General features: G+C 44.2%; 1 protein-coding gene and 1 long non-coding RNA gene across 2 annotated transcripts in view; one reads left to right on the top strand and one right to left on the bottom strand.

Moving 5' to 3' along the window:
- Positions 1 to 20,032, top strand: part of LAMB4 (laminin subunit beta 4) — a 245,791-nt gene that overhangs the window by 119,547 nt on the left and 106,212 nt on the right. The window contains exons 19-20 of the mRNA XM_073619678.1: positions 18,403 to 18,546; positions 19,658 to 19,889. Coding sequence (XP_073475779.1) covers positions 18,403 to 18,546; positions 19,658 to 19,889 — 376 coding nt within the window. The remainder of the gene's footprint in view (positions 1 to 18,402; positions 18,547 to 19,657; positions 19,890 to 20,032) is intronic.
- Positions 1 to 20,032, bottom strand: part of LOC141131889 (uncharacterized) — a 172,178-nt gene that overhangs the window by 113,942 nt on the left and 38,204 nt on the right. The gene's annotated exons all lie outside the window — the stretch shown is intronic.

The following is a 20,032-nucleotide window of genomic DNA, read 5'->3' as shown; positions in this document are numbered from 1 at the left end:
CACACGCTGCATGGAATAATGGACAGGGCACTTGAGGCAGAACAGAGGCAGGAAGAGGAGGACTTCCTTAGCTCTCAAGGCCCCCTTTATCCAGACTGTGTTCCTGCGTGCCCGCCGATCACACAGGAAGAGGAGGAGGAGGAGGAGGAGGAAGATTGTGTCAGTATGGAGGTGGAGCCTGGCACTCAGCATCAGCAGCAGTCTTTAAGGGATCAGTCCCAAGAAACACATGGACTTGTACGTGGCTGGGAGGAGGTGGCTGCGGACCATGTCGTCCTTAGTGACCCAGAGGACTCCGGACCGAACGCCTCAGCAAACCTACGCTGCATGGCCTCCCTGATCCTGCAAAGCCTGCGTAAGGATCCTCGTATTCGTGGTATCAAGGAGAAGGACCAATGCTGGCTGGCAACCCTCCTTGATCCACGTTACAAGGGTAAGGTTGCGGACCTTATCTTGCCATCGCAGAGGGAGCAGAGGATGAAACATCTTCGGGAGGCCTTGCAGAAAGGTCTGTGCAACGCGTTCCCAGAGACTGGGAGGTTACAAACTCCTGTTTCTGGACAACGTGTTGCTGAGGCTTCGGTCAGTCAAAGAAGGAGCGGTGGAGAAGGTGGCCGTCTGACCGATGCGTTCAGACAATTTTTTGGTCCGCAGCCCTAAGGTATGATCGGTTCCAGCAACCATCGCCAGCGTCTGTTTTACATGGTGCAGGAATACCTAGGGGCAAGATCAGACTTGGACACCTTTCCCACCGAAAATCTTCTGGGTTACTGGGTCTTGAGGATGGATCACTGGCCAGAGCTTGCACAGTATGCAATTGAGCTACTGGCCTGTCCTGCATCCAGCGTTCTTTCGGAACGCACATTCAGTGCTGTTGGAGAGTTTGTAACCGATCACAGGGTGCGTCTGTCCACTGACTCGGTCGATCGACTGACCTTCATAAAAATGAATCAGTCTTGGATCACCACCAGCTACCAAGCACCTGATGCTGATGTAACCGAATAATTTTTTTTGAAATCTCAGATCCCTTCAAAGACTGCCTATGCTGATGCTGAGTGACTATCCCTGAGTAATTATCCTCTTCCTCCTCAATCATCACGCTGATAGCTTGTAAGAACATTTTTGGTTCTGGGCGCCACCACCAGTGCCTAAGGCACAATTTTTCAGCCCCTGTTTAACAGGGGCATGTAATTACAATTTTTGATGTAATACTTTGCAGCAGGGCTCGTTCCTGCATTCCAACTAGAGTGTCTGTGAGGGGTTGCAGTGTTGTGGCACCAGCACCAGTGCCTAAGGCCCATTTTTTCTGCCCCTGTTTAACAGGGGCGTGTAATTACAATTTTTGATGCAATACTTTGCAGCAGGGCTCGTTCCTGCGTTCCAACTAGAGTGTCTGTGAGGGGTTGCAGTGTTGTGGCACCAGCACCAGTGCCTAAGGCCTAATTTTTCAGCTCCTGTTTAACAGGGGCATGTAATTACAATTCTTGATCTAATATTTCACAGCAGGGCCCTGTGAGGGCTTACAGTGTTGTGGCCACAGCAACACCTAAGGCCCAAATTTCTGCTGAGTATATAGGGCAGGACCCTACTTTCAAACAACTAACTTACAAACGACTCCTACTTGCAAACGGAAGGAGACAACAGGAAGTGAGATGAAATCTACCCCTAGGAAGGGAAATTCTCTCCTGTAAGAGTTAATATGGGAAAAACATTTCTCCTTTCCACTGATGCTTTCCAATCCTTGTTCCACAAAAAAACCCAAATTTTCAAAAAACATTTTTCATTGGGACAAAAAGTGAGGTGAAATCTTCTGAAGAGGAGGAAAGACAGCAAAACAAATGTCACAGGGGTGATAACCCTTCCCTATGTTTTCCAAAAAGCTTAAAAAAGATTTTTTGGCTGGAGCTAAACACGTTAAAAATGTACCCGTTCAAAATTACAAAGAGATTCTACTTAACAACAAACCTACAGTCCCTGTCTTGTTTGCACCGCCTGTATACTGCTGTTCAGAGTATATAGGGCCTGGTGGCCCCACACCTTTCCTTATTTTAATTTGGGTGCGGGGTTCCCCTTAATATCCATACAAGACCCAAAGGGCCTGGTAATGGACTGGGGGGTACCCATGCCGTTTGTCTCACTGATTTTCATCCATATTGCCAGGACCCGACATTACATTAAACCCGCAAGCAATTTTAAATGAGATTTTTCCTTTAAAAATGACATTTGGTGCAGGGACTGTTCTAAACACGGGAAACACGCGTCACTTTACAGGCATACTATAGACACCCCTCAGGTACGATATTTAAAGGAATATTTCACTTTTTTTTTTTTACTTTAAGCATCATTAAAATCACTGCTCCCGAAAAAACGGCCGTTTTTAAAAGTTTTTTTTTGCATTGGTACATGTCCCCTGGGGTAGGACCCGGGTCCCCAAAACCTTTTTAGGACAATACCATGCAAATTAGCCTTTAAAATGAGCACTTTTGATTTCGAACGTTCGAGTCCCATAGACGTCAATGGGGTTCTAACGTTCGTGCGAACTTTCGGTCCGTTCGCAGGTTCTGGTGCGAACCGAACCGGGGGGTGTTCGGCTCATCCCTAATATGGAAGCATATAGACATATCACCTCTGCGTCCTAGTCCACATATCACCTCTGTGTCCCCATCCACATGTCTCCTCTAGATCCCACTTCCACATGTCTCCTCCGCGTCCCGGTCCACATGTCACCTCTGAGTCCACATCCACATGTCACCTCTGAGTCCACATCCACATGTCACCTCTGCATCCCAGTCCTTGCCACCTTTGCGTTTCCCGTCCACGTGTCACCTCTGTGTCCCCATCCACATGTCACCTCTGCGTCCCGTCCACATGTCACCTCTGCGTCCCGTCCACATGTCACCTCTACTTCCCAGTCCACATGTCACCTGTGCGTCCCTGTCCACATGTCACCTGTGCGTCCCCATCCACGTGTCACCTCTGTGTCCCAGTTCACGTGTCACCTCTGTGTCCCAGTCCACGTGTCACCTCTGTGTCCCAGTCCACATGTTACCTCTGTGTCCCCGTCCACATGTCACCTCTGTGTCCCCGTCCACATGTCACCTCTGTGTCCCAGTCCACGTGTCACCTCTGTGTTCCAGTCCACGTGTCACCTCTGTGTCCCAGTCCACATGTCACCTCTGTGTCCCAGTCCACATGTCACCTCTGCGTTCCCATCCACATGTCACCTCTGTGTCCCCGTCCACATGTCACCTCTGTGTCCCAGTCCACATGTCACCTCTGCGTTCCCATCCACATGTCACCTCTGTGTCCCCGTCCACATGTCACCTCTGTGTCCCTGTCCACATGTCACCTGTGCGTCCCTGTCCACGTGTCACCTCTGTGTCCCAGTCCACATGTCACCTCTGTGTCCCAGTCCACGTGTCACCTCTGTGTCCCAGTCCACATGTTACCTCTGTGTCCCCGTCCACATGTCACCTCTGTGTCCCCGTCCACATGTCACCTCTGTGTCCCAGTCCACGTGTCACCTCTGTGTTCCAGTCCACGTGTCACCTCTGTGTCCCAGTCCACATGTCACCTCTGTGTCCCAGTCCACATGTCACCTCTGCGTTCCCATCCACATGTCACCTCTGTGTCCCCGTCCACATGTCACCTCAGTTCCCAGTCCACATGTCACCTCTGTGTCCCCGTCCACATGTCACCTCTGCGTCCCCGTTCACAGCACATCTCTGCACCTGTTTGACATCTGAAGTCTGCCTTCTTAAACATCTCACTTCTGCACTAGTTGTCCACAGCTCTCACCTTTGCACAACATTCCATCCACACCTTTTCCCCATGCACAACTCTTTTGTTTGGTGCTGCACACTTCAAAACAAATCTTCCCTTCTAAGGCTGACCACAGCTCCAGGGGCACCAGTCTAGCAACTGTCCAGTGTGCCGGCGCTTGCAGCTCCCCTGCCCCCCCCCGTCTCAGGGGAGCTCTGCAGTGAGATTATCAGGATGCCTCCATGTTCACACTACCCCCATCCTATGTCAGCCCGCTCCTACTTGTTCCTTTCTGTATGAACTAGTAGGAGGATTAACCCCTTAGGTTCCATATTGAGTATAACAGGCAAACTTTACTGCATATACAGACTGATTTTGCTGTTGTGGGCTTAGTAACACTTTAACTTTTATCTAAAAATATAAGTCGATCTTAAACTACCCTGTCTTCAGGGTGATAGCAGTCTTGCATAATTTCACTTTAGAATGAACAATGTTGTCACCCCAAAACAGGAAATGGAAAAATAATATATCTGTTGGAATAACAGGAAACAAATTGATGTTAAAGGCATTGCACCCTTTCAAATATTTTCATTTTTTTAAAGCAGTTGTAAAAAAAAAACAAAAAAAAAAAACCTGTAAGGCAAAGGCATCATGAGCTAGTATTCACCACATACTAGCTCATCATGAAACACTTACCTTAGAACGAAGCACCGGCATTGCCTCCCGCTCACCGTTGAGGGAGCTGACATGTTCCCTCTGCGTTTCTTTTGGGAGTCCGCTTTCCGGCAAGGAGCTGATTTTCCAGCAGCATCCGCTGGTCCTTCAGAGCGCATGAGCTGCTGACATCAGTGGCTGCATGCAGGGTGAATATCTCCTAAACCATGCAGTTTAGGAGATATTAATTTAGGCTTACTTGTAGGTAAAAATGTGAAAGCGGAGTATACAACCACTTTAACTAGGCGTTAGAAAAGTTATATTCCCTGTGTTGTTTGTGTGTCTTACCTTGGTAATGATGGGCTTACATGTTGTGGCTGCAATTTGTGTCATGACTCTTTGATTTCCCTATGTCCATGTGTTGCTGCAGCTACTTCTTTTTCCGGGTTACACAGCGTCCATTCAATGCCTAGTCATTTCCTTTGTATTGCATTACAAATGTAAGAGTGAAGGCGTGATGAAAACACATCTCTGCCAGCATGATGATCTCTTTGTTAAATGTTCTACCTGTTTGTGCCCGATCTAATTGCTATTTAACCCTCATCTGCATCAGTGCTAGACTAACAGATCCAAAGATTGTGGGATATGTAGTTTCTTCGCAGGAAGTTCAGTTCTCACACTGCAGACAGATGTCATGCATTGATCTGTGCAGTGCCGCACCGTATAATTCATGTTTGAACACAAACAGAAACCTCTGACACAGGAATGTGAAGATGCTAACAAATGACACCATGAGACTTCATGTGTCATTTTTTATTTTGTTCAGATAGTAGTTACACTTTAATTACAATGCACACTGTAACCAGATATATTTTCATTTGTATTAATAATAACAGTTATTTTAAAATGCAATTTAAGGGTAACATTTGAATATATTGTGATGTTTGGGGATTGTCATTCAAATGTAGTAGCAATTTTTAATGAGTTCACGCCAGCCAGGAACTACTTTCAGTGCTTGATGGCTCATTTTTCCAGTCCAACGTGAAAAAGTTTCCCTCACAGTGGGTTTCCAACATTAACAGGAAAATAAAATGATAAGCAGACTCCTGGCTCTCTCTTGCAGCGCTGCTGCTAAGGCCTCAAGCCTAGGCCTTTAGTTTGGTCTCACAGACCATTCCACGGCACTATTGTGCTCACGTACCACTCAATAACTTTCACAGCTTTCCCTCTGCTCTCTCATTTGGATCACTGTACAGACATGCACACTCCTGGCTGCCCCTCTGGCAGCACCACTGACTTCTAAGGAGGGGTGGAGCCCAAAACTACTGGCATGTCCTTGCTTAAAACTCAGCCCAGCCTGTTAATCTATGGTAAGACCTAGACACTGGTTTGGAGGTTTCTTCTCGCCCAAAGCTCTTCAAAGCCTCTAAGCTCCAGACCCTGATTCATGAATCACAAAACCCAGAGAAAGAAGTTTCTCCGCTTAGAACTGACATAAGTTTGAGAACCCTGTGTGCCTTTTGCCAATACTCACACAGTGCCAGGGCCTGGCACTGTCACTATATATTTATATATAGTGACAGTATATATATATGTCACTTAAAGTACCCATTAAAATGGTTGACATTTTTTGACATATTTGAACAAGCAAACATTTGATCTGCATTCAAGCATTGCTTACAGATAAAGGCGATATACTTAAAGTGGGGTTCCACCCAAAAAAACAAAAATACCTGAATAATTCTAAAAAAAGCCCCACAAAAATATTTAGATATTTTTTTTTTTACTTACCTCTAAATGCCTGTTGCTAGGTGGTCCCTCGTAGTCTGCCTCTTCCTTTGCCTGAGCTGGTGACATCACTTCCCCCTCGGCACAGGAAGGGCTCGGCTCTGCTCCCTCCCTCCTGTCAATCATCTGGGACCCATTACAGGTCCCAGGTGATTGAGCGGCCAATCACGGCGCGCGGTGCCACTCGCGCATGCGCAGTGGGTGCCAGGCTGTGAAGCCACAGCCCGGCGCCCACAGTTGAAATGCTCCGACGAGCGGAGGGGGGGGACGAGCGGGGCTTCGATCCCCCGCATCGCTGGACCCAGGGACAGGTAAGTGTCCAATTAAAAGTCAGCAGCTGCAGTATTTGTAGCTGCTGACTTTTAAACACAAGAAAAATTCCCATTTTCAAATATTTGTTCAATAAGAATACTAAAAGAAATTATGTACCATGGAAAAAGTAAGCACACCCTAGGCTTCAGAAACTTATATTGCCCCTTCAGCCCTTACTGCATGCAAACTTTTGTCATTTACAAGATATTTGAGGATTTCCTTGAATTAACTCCCTGTTTCAAATTTACAACATTTCAATGGTATTCAAATCAGAGCTTTGGCTAGACTAGTCCATAAGCCTCCATTTCTTTTTTCTGAGCAATTCCTTGGTTGATTTGCTAGTGGGCTTCAGATGATTAGGATGTTGAAAGATCTTTTTATTTTTGGACAGAAGGCCTTACATTCTCATCAAGTACACTTTGTTATGATACAGCTAATTGGATAACAGCAAGCTACACAGGCCCTGAAGCAGCAAAGCAACCCTAAATCAAAATATTTTCACCACCGCTCTTCACAGTTGGTATATGGTTCTTCTCTAGAAATTCTGGTTTTTGGTTTGAGTTAAACATCTCTGCTGTTACTGTTGCCAAACAGCTCTGTCTTTGATTCCTTAACCACTTCAGCCCCGGAAGAATTTACCCCCTTCCTGACCAGAGCCCTTTTTGCGATATGGCACTGCGTGGCTTTAACTGACAATTGCGCGGTCGTGCGACGTTGTACCCAAACAAAATTGACGTCCCTTTTTTCCCAAAAATAGAGCTTTCTTTTGGTGGTATTTGATCGACTCTGCGGTTTTTTTTTGCTCTATAAACAAAAAAAGACCATTTTGAAAAAAACGCATTATTTTGTACTTTTTGCTGTAATAAATATACCCATTTTTTTTTTTTAAAAAAGCTATTTTTTTCTCAGTTTAGGCCGATATGTATTCTTCTACATATTTTTGGTAAAAAAATCACAATAAGCGTATATTGATTGGTTTGCACAAAAGTTATAGCGTCTACAAAATAGGGGATAGATTTATAGCTTTTTTATGTATTTTTTTACTAGTAATGGCGGCGATCTGCGATTTTTATCATGACTGCAACATTATGGCGGACACATCGGACAATTTTGACACATTTTTGGGACCATTGGCATTAATACAGCGACCAATGCTATAAAAATGCATTGATTACTGTAAAAATGTCACTGGCAGTGAAGGGGTTAACACTAGGGGGCGATCTAGGGGTTAACTGTGTTCACTGGGAGGTGATTCTAACTGAAGGGGGAGGGGACTGAATAGAGGAAGTGACGGATTGTGGTTCCTAGCTAATAGGAACACACAATCTGTTACTCCTGTCAGAACAGAATAGGGAAGTGTGTGTTTACACACACTCGTCCCTGTTCTGTGTCTCCTGGTCACGATCGCTCGTGGCCGGAGGTCATCGCGACCATCGGCCACGAGCATCGGCACCCCCGCTGTGCAGCGGGTGCACGGCTGCTATCCCGACCCCCCAAGCCGACGTATAGCTACGACAGCTCACACAGGGGAGCCAACCTGCCGCAGTACAGTACTGCGGCAGTTGGTCAGGAAGCGGTTAATCCACAAAGTACCGTTCCTAAAGACCTGATCTTTGTCTATATGTTCACGGCAAACTGTAAACATTTTTGTCTTGGTAACAATGGTCACCAGAACAAATAGAGAGGTTAAATCTTCCCATTGGGGATACAGACAGCAATAAAAGCAAATTCACTGCTCCTAGGCACTGGGGCTTTGCAAGCTTGAAACTGGCAATATTGGGACATGGGTGACTTAAAGAGGAACTGCCATCTGCTCATATAATTTATAATAAAAACATCTTTGCCATTCTGAAGCTTCTCTCCAACCACTTTGCATATTATTTTATATATACTGTGATTCTGTACTTGCCAAATATGCTGCAGAAATCTCCCTCCACTGAGTCTGGCTGCAGCCATTATAACTGCGGGCAGTTGAAGCTGCTGTCTGTTCACTTCCTGGATTTACACAGAGGCACACCTCCTGCAGCTCTCATTGGCACTCTTATGACTCACCCCCCTCCCTTCCTGGCAAACTCTGATGAGAGTGAGATTGAGAGCTGTGCATGATGTCATAAGCCTAGGCTAATGACCAAACAAGAAAGAGGAAGTGGGCTGTATAAAGTATTTAATGGCTGAAAAACATTGTTTTACTATCCAAAGTTAAAACAACAAGGGCAGAAGATTTAATAGATGGAAAGTTGAAAAAATGACTGAAGGTCCGCTTTAAATAACTTGTACAGATTTACTGTGGCAGCTAGAAATAAATATAAAACAGTAGTGCATAGAACATGTTGTCACTTTAGCTCAACTTTAATATAATAAATATGACCATAGATATTTCAGTAAAAACAAGTAATTCTCCTAACTTCTAGCAATTATCATCAATTTCATTGAGGATGATAGAGCCCTGAGGCACTGAAAGGCTTTCATTATCATTATTATAGAAAGAGGGGGAAAATTGGAAAGCCTCCCCATGGTCAGTTCTGATCTTTCACGCCTATGTATAGAAGATTAAAGGACCCAAATTACTGTGTGTGTGTGTGTTAGTTAAGGATCAGAGGGTCCCAGCAGCTCTTCAAGTCATGAAAGGAGGAGCAAATATTTACTTACATTTATTCTTTGAGCGATATCTCACTATCTTTGTATATATGTATATATATTCGTTAGGTGCCCAAAGATGGTGAGATATCGCTCAAAGAATAAATGTATTTATATACATATATATGTGGCACAGTGGTGTAGCAGGTAGAACTTTCGCCTAGCAGTAAGAAGGGTTGCTGGTTTGAATCCCAACCACAACACTACCTGCCTGGAGTTTGCATGTTCTCCCTGTGCCTGTGTGGGTTTCCTCCGGGTACTCTGGTTTCCTCCTACACTCCAAAGACATGCTGGTAGGTTAATTGGATCCTGTCCAAACTGTCCCTAGTATCCACTTCCCACCCGGCCACTGCACATATACGGCCGGGTGGGAGCTCCCTCCTTCTGACTGGACGTTCCCGAACGTCCTTCAGAAGGAGCGGGATCACGCAGGCGCGCTCCCGCGCAGCCGCGCAATCCCGATGCGCGCGTGTCACTCGGACACGCCGCATCTCAGAGCGGCAGGAGGGCAATGTGATTTGCCCTCCTGATCCGCACGATGGCTGTGTGTAATCACAGCCATCGTATAGTAAACAAGGGGGAGGGGGTGGCAGATGACAGGAGATCGCGCCGCCACGTGCCCACGCAGCGGCGCGATCCCGATCTGCCTGTGTCCCCCAGAGACAGCACAACACAGGAGGGCCCTGTGATTGGCCCTCCTGATCACATGACGACTGTGTCCAATCACAGTCGTCATGTAATGTAAATAGAGAGCGTAGTAACTGCTCTCATCTCTTCCTCTCCTCACACAGAGCCTGTCAGTGAGGAGAGGAAGAGAGATCTGTGCTGCAGCCAGGAGATCAGTGAGTAATAAAGCTGTTTGTCTGCTGTTTACCCACTGATCACCCAGCTAGTGTCCCCAAAACACAGTGTCCCCAAAACACAGTGTCCCCAAACAGTGAAAACACCTGTCAGTGAACATCTGCCCGTCAACAACTGGCACATCTGTCCGCCAACAGCGGGCACATCTGTCCGCCAACAGCCGGCACATCAGCCCGTCGTCATCAGGCACATCTGCCCGCCTGCCATCAGGCACATCTGCCCGCCTGCCATCAGGCACATCTGCCCGCCAGTCATCAGGCACATCTGCCCGCCAGTCATCAGGCACATCTGCCCGCCAATCATCAGGCACATCTGCCCGCCAGTCATCAGGCACATCTGCCCGCCAGTCATCAGGCACATCTGCCCGCCAGTCATCAGGCACATCTGCCGCCCGCCATCAGGCACATCTGACACCGTCAACAGCTAACACATCAGCCCGTCATCAGCTGACACATCAGCCCGTCAACAGCTGACACATCAGCTGCCCACCATCATCAGGCACATCTGCCTGCCTGCCATCAGGCACATCTGCCCGCCAGTCATCAGGCACATCTGCCCGCCTGCCATCAGGCACATCTGCCCGCCTGCCATCAGGCACATCTGCCCGCCAGTCATCAGGCACATCTGCCCGCCAGTCATCAGGCACATCTGCCCGCCAGTCATCAGGCACATCTGCCGCCCGCCATCAGGCACATCTGTCGCCCGCCATCTGACACCGTCATCAGCTGACACATCAGCCCGTCATCAGCTGACACATCAGCCCGTCAACAGCTGACACATCAGCCGCCCACCATCATCAGGCACATCTGCCCGCCCGCCATTAGGCACATCTGCCAGCCGCCATCTGCCCACGATCAGGCACATCTGCCACCCACCATCTGGCACAGCCGCCCACCATCTGGCACATCTGCCGCCTGCCATCTGACACATCTGCCCGCCAACATGACAAAAAGGTCTTACAGCGCAGAGGAGGCTCTCCAAATACTCCAGAGTATGTCGGACGAGAGTAGCGGGGAATTCTCTCCGTCAGACTCGGATAGTGACTGTGAGCCAGTGGAAAGCAGTGGCTCCGAGTTGGAAACAGAGGAAGATACAATCCTAACAAGGAGAATCAGGAGAAATGAGCAGGAGGAGGCATTCACCAGCAGCGCAGCACTCCAGGGCATCCACCAGCAGGCATCCACCAGCAGCGCAGCACTCCAGGATGATATGCAGGCATCCACCAGCAGCCCAGCACTCCAGGATGACATGCAGGCATCCACCAGTAGCGCAGCACTCCAGGGCATCCACCAGCAGGCATCCACCAGCAGCGCAGCACTTCGGGATAGGCGGGCATCCACCAGCACTTCTGCAACCTTCCTAGAAGATAGGCCAGATGCTAGCAACGGATCCCATCAACGAGGCAGTGCCCATACTAGCCTCCCAGATGTTCTACTGTATCCAACATGGCTGCCCGATACATCAGTAGAACCTGTAATACCCCTTTTCACAGCCCAGCCAGGCCCTCAGATGCAGACGGAAAATGTAACCCCACTTTATTATTTTCATTTATTTTTTACCAATGAACTCCTAACCTACATTGTGGAGCAATGTAATCTATACGCCAGCCAACACATAGCCAACAATCCCAGTTCCTCATATGCCCGTCCTTTTGTTTGGAAACCCCTCACCGTAGAAGAATTTAAAATTTTCCTTGGCCTAACCCTCAACATGGGGCTGACAAAAAAAAATGAACTCCATTCCTACTGGTCTACCCAACCTATCCACCACATGCCGATCTATTCGTCATTTATGCCCAGAACCCGTTATGAGATGATCATGAGATTTTTACACTTCAATAACAATGCCCAATGCCTCCCTCGAAATCATCCCAGTTACGATAAGTTATTCAAAATTCGGCCCCTAATCAATTTTTTTTGCGCCAGCTTCAAGGAGATGTTTACCCCTGATAGAAACATATGTGTGGATGAATCCCTGGTGCACTTCACCGGAAGACTGGGAATAAAACAATACCTCCCCAGTAAAAGAGCCAGACGTGGGGTAAAATTTTATAAGGTGTGTGACAGGGCCACGGGTTACACATATGATTTTATGATTTATGAGGGAAAAGACAGACAGATAAACCCCCCTGGATGCCCTACCTACATGGGAACAAGTGGCAAAATTGTCTGGCAGCTGATCCAACCATTACTTGGGAAAGGTTACCACCTTTACGTAGACAATTTCTACACTAGTCTCCCACTTTTCCGCCATTTGTACCTGAAGAACACTGTGGCCTGTGGGACAGCACGGACCAACCGCAAAGGCTTCACACAAAGATTGGTCACCAAGAAATTAAGGAAGGGTGAAATGGCCAGTATGCGAACTGAAGAAGTACTAGCGGTGAAGTGGAGAGATAAAAAAAGAGATGTCTACATCCTTTCAACAATACATGACGACACCTTGGTGGAACTTCAGAGAAGAGGAGGCCCCATACAGAAGCCAAAATGTGTGCATGAGTACAACCTATACATGGGGGGGGTGGATATGAACGACCAGATGATGCAGCCCTACTTGGCCACCAGGAGATCACTATATTGGTACAAGAAAGTCGCCATTTATTTGATGCAACTTGCCCTATTTAATTCCTATATCATTTTTTCTAAGTGCACCCAAAGTTCCCTACCCTATCTAAAATTCCAAGAAGAAGTTTTCACAGCCCTTCTCTATCCCCAAGGCCAAGCCCCTCAACTAATTCGCTCCGATGCGTTAGCCAGACTCCATGAAAGGCACTTTCCCGAAATCCTCCCTCTTACCCAAACAGGTCGCAAACCCCCAAAAAAATGTCGTGTATGTGCAAGTAGAGGAATTCGCCGTGACACCCGATACTACTGTCCCGAATGTCCCTCCGAGCCAGGGCTCTGTATTGGAACATGCTATCGGAGCTATCATACTTCACTACACTATTAGTACAGTGAAGGTGATTTTTTTCCACTATCTGCCATTTCTGTGAATGACCCGGACTGTTAACGACTATGCCTCTGCCAAACATGTTTCTGCCTTCAACGTAAATTGACCCGGACTGTTAACGACTATGCCTCTGCCAAACATCTTTCTGCCTTCAACGTGAATTGACCCGGACTGTTAAATGACCATGATTTTTGCCTGCCTCCTGAACTGATCATTTGCCCTGCCACTGTACAGCACAGGGGTCTCACATATGTGAGGGGCTCCAGAAAAGGTTTTCCGAGTGGAGAAAACATTTTTCTCCGGGTTTTTAGTTTTCTCGGATTAGGGTCTGGAGACTCGGAGGCTTCGTAGAGATTTGGGTGGGAAGAAGCCTCTACCCCTGTCCTCAGGTCTTACCTGACCAAGGTCCAATGTACAAAGTGCTGCCTGCTGCCACCTGAACTGGCCATGCCTTTTGCCTGCCACATGACCTTGCCATGCATTTGCCTGCCACATGACCTTGCCATGCCTTTGCCTACCACCTGGACTGGCCATGCCTATGCCTGTTACCTGAACTGCCTGCTAAACCTTGGACTGTACTGAACCATGTTCATACTTTTCCATATCTGTCTGCTGCCTGGACAATTCCTGGACATTTCCTTTGGCTGTCTGGACAAATGCTTTGGCTGCTCTGGAACGGTATTCCTGCCTGCTAAAACCACAGGTGAGCTTTTTTTTTTTACCTTTTGCTCAGCAGAATGTATTTTGGGGTGTAATTCTTGGTGTGTACATGCTATGTGTTAGAAGCCTGGAGGTGCTACTTGCATGTTGGGCCTCTGTATGTGGCCAGGTAGTGGAAAAGTCTCACACATGGGGTATCGCCATACTCAGGACGAGTGGCAGAATGTATTTTGGGATGTCATTTTGGCTATGTACATGCTATGTGTAAGAAAGATCTTCTAAATTGACAACTTTGTGAGAAAAAAAATAGGTTTTCATTTTCTTTCCACATTTTCCAAAAACTTGTGGAAAGAAATTACATGTTAAAAAGACTCATTATGCCTCATAGAATATACATTGGGTTGTTTTCTTTCCAAAATGGGGTCATTTTGTGGGTAATTCCATTGTCCTGGTGCTCCAGGGCCTTCAAAAATGTGATAGGTACTCAGGAAATGAAATGTGTAATTTATGCCTTTAGAACGCCTGATGGTGCTATATGGATGTTGGGCCTCTGTATGTGGCCAGGCTGTGGAAAAGTCTCACACATGGGGTATCGTCACACTCAGGACGAGTAGCAGAATGTATTTTGGGGTGTCATTTTGGCTATGTACATGCTATGTGTTAGAAAGATCTTCTAAATTGACAATTTTGTGAGAAAAAAATAGGTTTTCATTTTCTTTCCACATTTTCCAAAAACTTGTGGAAAGAAATGACATGTTCAAAAGACTCATTATGCCTCATAGAATATACATTGGGTTGTTTTCTTTCAAAAAAGGGGTCATTTTGAGGGTAATTCCATTGTCCTGGTGCTCCAGGGCCTTCAAAAATGTGATAGGTACTCAGGAAATGAAATGTGTAATTTATGCCTTTAGAACGCCTGATGGTGCTATATGGATGTTGGGCCTCTGTATGTGGCCAGGCTGTGGAAAAGTCTCACACATGGGGTATCACCATACTCAGGACGAATAGCAGAATGTATTTTGGGGTGTCATTTTGGCTATGTACATGCTATGTGTTAGAAAGATCTTCTAAATTGACAACTTTGTGAGAAAAAAATAGGTTTTCATTTTCTTTCCACTATTTCCAAAAACTTGTGGAAAGAAATGACATGTTCAAAAGACTCAGTATGCCTCATAGAATATACATTGGGTTGTTTTCTTTCCAAAATGGGGTCATTTTGTGGGTAATTCCATTGTCCTGATGCTCCAGGGCCTTCAAAAATGTGATAGGTACTCAGGAAATGAAATGTGTAATTTATGCCTTTAGAACGCCTGATGGTGCTATATGGATGTTGGGTCTCTGTATGTGGCCAGGCTGTGGAAAAGTCTCACACATGGGGTATCGCCATTCTCAGGACGAATAGCAGAATGTATTTTGGGGTGTCATTTTGGCTATGTACATGCTATGTGTTAGAAAGATCTTCTAAATTGACAACTTTGTGAGAAAAAAATAGGTTTTCATTTTCTTTCCACATTTTCCAAAAACTTGTGGGAAGAAATGACATGTTCAAAAGACTCAGTATGCCTCATAGAATATACATTGTGTTGTTTTCTTTCCAAAATGGGGTCATTTTGTGGGTAATTCCATTGTCCTGGTGCTCCAGGGCCTTCAAAAATGTGATAGGTACTCAGAAAATGAAATGTGTAATTTATGCCTTTAGAACGCCTGATGGTGCTATATGGATGTTGGGCCTCTGTATGTGGCCAGGCTGTGGAAAAGTCTCACACATGGGGTATCGCCATCCTCAGGACGAATAGCAGAATGTATTTTGGGGTGTCATTTTGGCTATGTACATGCTATGTGTTAGAAAGATCTTCTAAATTGACAACTTTGTGAGAAAAAAATAGGTTTTCATTTTCTTTCCACATTTTCCAAAAACTTGTGGGAAGAAATGACATGTTCAAAAGACTCAGTATGCCTCATAGAATATACATTGTGTTGTTTTCTTTCCAAAATGGGGTCATTTTGTGGGTAATTCCATTGTCCTGGTGCTCCAGGGCCTTCAAAAATGTGATAGGTACTCAGAAAATGAAATGTGTAATTTATGCCTTTAGAACGCCTGATGGTGCTATATGGATGTTGGGCCTCTGTATGTGGCCAGGCTGTGGAAAAGTCTCACACATGGGGTATCGCCATACTCAGGACGAATAGCAGAATGTATTTTGGGGTGTAATTGCAATTATGCCTGCACCGTGTGTGAGAAATAACTTGTAAATATGACAATTTAGTGAAGAAAAAAAAAAAATCTATATTTCTTAATTTTCCAAAGCATTGTGGGGAAAAAATTTCAACTTCAAAAAATTCACTATGCCTCTTACTAAATACCTCAGACTGTCTTCTTTCCAAAAAGGGGTCTTTTGGGGGGTTATTGTACTGTCCTGACATTTTAGGGCCTCAAGAAATGAGATCAGTGCATTAGGCCATCAGTGCATTAGGATTGATACATTTTCAATAATGCGTAGCATGGCTTGTAGACTCTATAACTTTCACACAAACCAATGATCATACAATTATCAGGATTTTTTTTACCAAAGACATGTGGTAGAATACATTTTTGCCTAAATTTTCGACAAAATTAAATTTTTTTGGTTTCTTTTAAAAGAGAAAGTAGAAAATTTTGTTTTTTTTTTCAAAATATTCGCTCTTTTTTCGCTTATATCACAAAAAATAAAAAATGAAGTGGTGAATAAATACCACCAAAAGAAAGCTCTATTTGTGTGAACAAAATGATAAAAATTTCATTTGGGTACAGTGTAGCATGACTGAGTAATTGTCATTCAAAGTGAGAGAGCACTGAAAGCTGAAAATTGGTCTGGGAAGGAAGGGGGTGAAAGTGCCCAGTATTGAGGTGGTTAACTATGAATGCGAGTTACGGACCTTAGATTGTAAGCTCCTTGAGGGTAGGGACTGATGTGAATGTACACTGTAAGTGTAAAGTGCTGCGTAAATTGATGGCACTATATAAGTAACTAAAATAAAGATAGATAGATATATCATATATATATATACATATATTTTTTTAGGTGTGCACCAGGATCGGTAACTGATATCTGTAAAAAAACAATTTGTCCGAAAATTTTAGTTTTGGTTAATTTCAAGCCCACAAAGTAATTCTCTGTAAACTGGTATTTCATCAACCGTACTTGTTAAGAGGACCTTTTAACATTCCATTAAAACAGCGCATTCCAACCTGACATTAACCTCGAAGACAGGCATTCTCAAGCATATTATCTTTTGAACACTATAGACTAGATGAAAGGGAAGAATTACCTTAGGAAAAATAAACTGAATGTAAGATGGTGGGTGGTAAGGAAGAAGACATTTGCATTTCTTTTCTCAGATAATAAAAGCCTTTTAAAAAATCTTTAAAAGGTTTATTCAAAATAATTTACTATATATTTCACCTAAAATAAATGTAGGTACATTTGGTATCTAATATAGGCATGAGATGCTAGATATATGTACACATACAAGAGATTGCGCAAATATTATCAACCACAGCGAGTGACCATAGTGAAAAAGACTTAATAATATAAAATCAGTAAACTGATCAATAATGAGTAAATATGATGAAAAATGAATAAAAAGTGCTATTTGTTAGTGAAACATTTAAAATAAATATTATCATGTAAACTGGTGAAGATAAAAAGTCCACACAGATATGTGGTCTCGGCTTTAAGGGGTTATACTGGGATGATGCTTGCATCTGCAGGCATCATCCCAGTACTGTTTTTTTAGAGCGGGCAGTCGGCTCTTCAGGGATAACAACCGATGCGGCTAAAAGCGGCTAAAAGTTCCCTCTCGAAGGAGCGAGAGGGGACTCGTGTGAAAGGGGCCTAACAAAACTTCCTGATTCAGGCTGACAGCACTCTGCTGTTGTCTTGCAATTAGCAGCAGAGCTTGTCAGCTGACCATGCACACTCTTCCAGTTGGTCACTGGGCTGCCTATCAGATCTGTAAATGCCTTCTGGCAGGCCTGTTAGGCAGCCCAGTGCCAGCTGACTGAGTGTGCAGAGCAAGTTAACAATATTGCTTCTAATGTTATGGGCAGTATCTTAGTGACCCTGAAACAGGAAGAGTTGTTACTTTCAGGATTTCTAAATAGAAAAATTTACAATAGATTCACAAAAATACAAATTGCTTAATAACACTGAGGCATTCTGACAAACATACTGAAAAATACATTTTAGAATGAGAGTAGAAGTTACACAATGCAGACATCATGAAGTTACCCCTACTACGCTTCTTTTGACCCTTTATGGAGCTGTATGTGCTTATTTTGTAGCAGATTTCACAGAACTAAAATGGAAATGTATGTAAATCCCAAATGTATTTTTAGTTTTGGATGGAGTCTTTGTCATGTCAGGGAGGTGTCCCTTCCTGTCTCAGAGATACAGCATGATGTTAGAGAACATTAGAAGATAATTCCTCTTAGGCAGTTGTCTACAGAAAAGGTTTTTTTTCTCACCTCCTGTCCCTGTGACCTATCACCAGACCAATAGAGAAGGCAAATCTGAGTGGGAAAACAGCAGTACGTGACAGCGGTCCTATCCCTTCGCTAAAGCAACCAAAACTAGTAAAAAGATTTGGCTTTACACAAACTTTATTGTAAACCTAGTATTTTCAATTTTTTTTCACATTGCTGTGTTTACTAGTGTGGTTCACTGAATGTTTTAACTTGATTCCCAAATTGAATGGAATAAATATTGACTGTTGTTGTAATCATTGTAATCATTCCAGAGTGTTCCTGTAATTCTGAAGGATCGTTAAGCAATCGTTGCAGCAAGATCGGCGGTCAATGTAAATGCAAGTCCAATGTTGTTGGAAGCTGTTGTGATAAGTGTGCTGTGGGCAGCTATGGATTTGGTCCCACTGGATGTGTAGGTATGATAATCCTACTTTCTACTGATCTCGAAGGGTTACTTGTCATCTCTTGTCATCTCTCACACAGGAAAGGTGGAAAAAAAAATTTTTTAATGCATACTCAAAATCTGATATTTTAACCCCAGACCTTATCCCCATACTCTGATTCACAACTGTGATATTTGAATGCCCATATATCATAAAACTAAGAATTAAAAAAAATAAAGATTTTCAACTAGAAACAATTTAATGTTTTAGGATGATCACAAGCAGTCTGATAAAAAAAAAAAACCCTCAAAACTAGGAGCACCTGGGAGAAACCCTGCTGCCAGACCATTTATTTTACCAAAAATACTATTTAGGCTTGCTATTTACTTGTAAATTACCCACTTTTCAGCAACCCCTTCAGTCACAGTGCTGTCACTCAACTGACAATCTATAGTATTTCCCTTCAATCCTCCCCCAGCAGCTACATAAGGTTATGTAGAGAGATGAAGGGAGGGGCATCACAGGGTGTAATTAGTGACCTTCTAATGGGGACACTAGTTCTAGTGACATTTCGGGATTCCTTCATTTTGGAGGGAATTTTTCTCACTTCCTGTTTTGGGTATGGGACAGGAAATAAAGAGAAATCTACCCAATGGGACACAGATGGCAAAAAAAAAAAACAATAAACTGACAGGAGTTATAGTCTTCCCCTACTCTATCCAAAATGATAAAAAAAATTTGCCTTTAGTGATATTTTTTTATTTCAATCCTTAAACTCGCAACAGACCACAAAGCAGGAGTGAGAGGGCTGCATGTGGCCCATAAAACACCAGTTTGGCATGCCTGATATACTGTAGAAGCATAACTGAATATGTAATTTTACATATTTTGGAATTTGGCCCAAAGAACTTTAATGTTTGTCATATTTTTCTGGAAAGAAATGCTGGTTATTTTTCATGTTTCTCTCTAGTTAATAACATTGAAATCATGTATAGATTTTAATTTGATTGTGACAGCCTTTTTTCTTATTAGGAAATAAACCTATAAACCTATGTTGCCTGCCAAGAATTAGAGGCCTATACAGATATTGAGTAGCGCTATAAGAAATAATGCGTATGGCCGTGTTTGTTGCCCTGTCTCCTAGGTTGCGATTGTCATATAAATGGTTCAATGAGTACATTGTGTGATCAGATTACTGGACAATGTGCTTGCCGCAAGGATATCCAGGGTCGCCGTTGTGATCGCTGCCTTCCTGGATACTACGGATTTCCAAATTGTAGACCTTGCAAGTGTAATGGGAATTCAGACTCATGTGATCCAATAACTGGGGCCTGCAAGAGCTGCAAAGGATTTGCAACAGGCACCAACTGTGAACGGTATGGAAACTTAGAAAAAATAATAATATTATATATATATATACAGTATCTCACAAAAGTGAGTACACCCCTCACATTTTTGTAAATATTTTATTATATCTTTTAATGTGACAACACTAAAGAAATGACACTTTGCTACAATG

This window comes from Aquarana catesbeiana, linkage group LG03 (genome assembly GCF_042186555.1).
Source record: "Aquarana catesbeiana isolate 2022-GZ linkage group LG03, ASM4218655v1, whole genome shotgun sequence".
Lineage (NCBI taxonomy): Eukaryota > Metazoa > Chordata > Amphibia > Anura > Ranidae > Aquarana > Aquarana catesbeiana.
The sequence above is the reverse complement of the archived record's forward strand: the minus strand, read 5'-3'. Positions and strand labels throughout refer to the sequence as shown.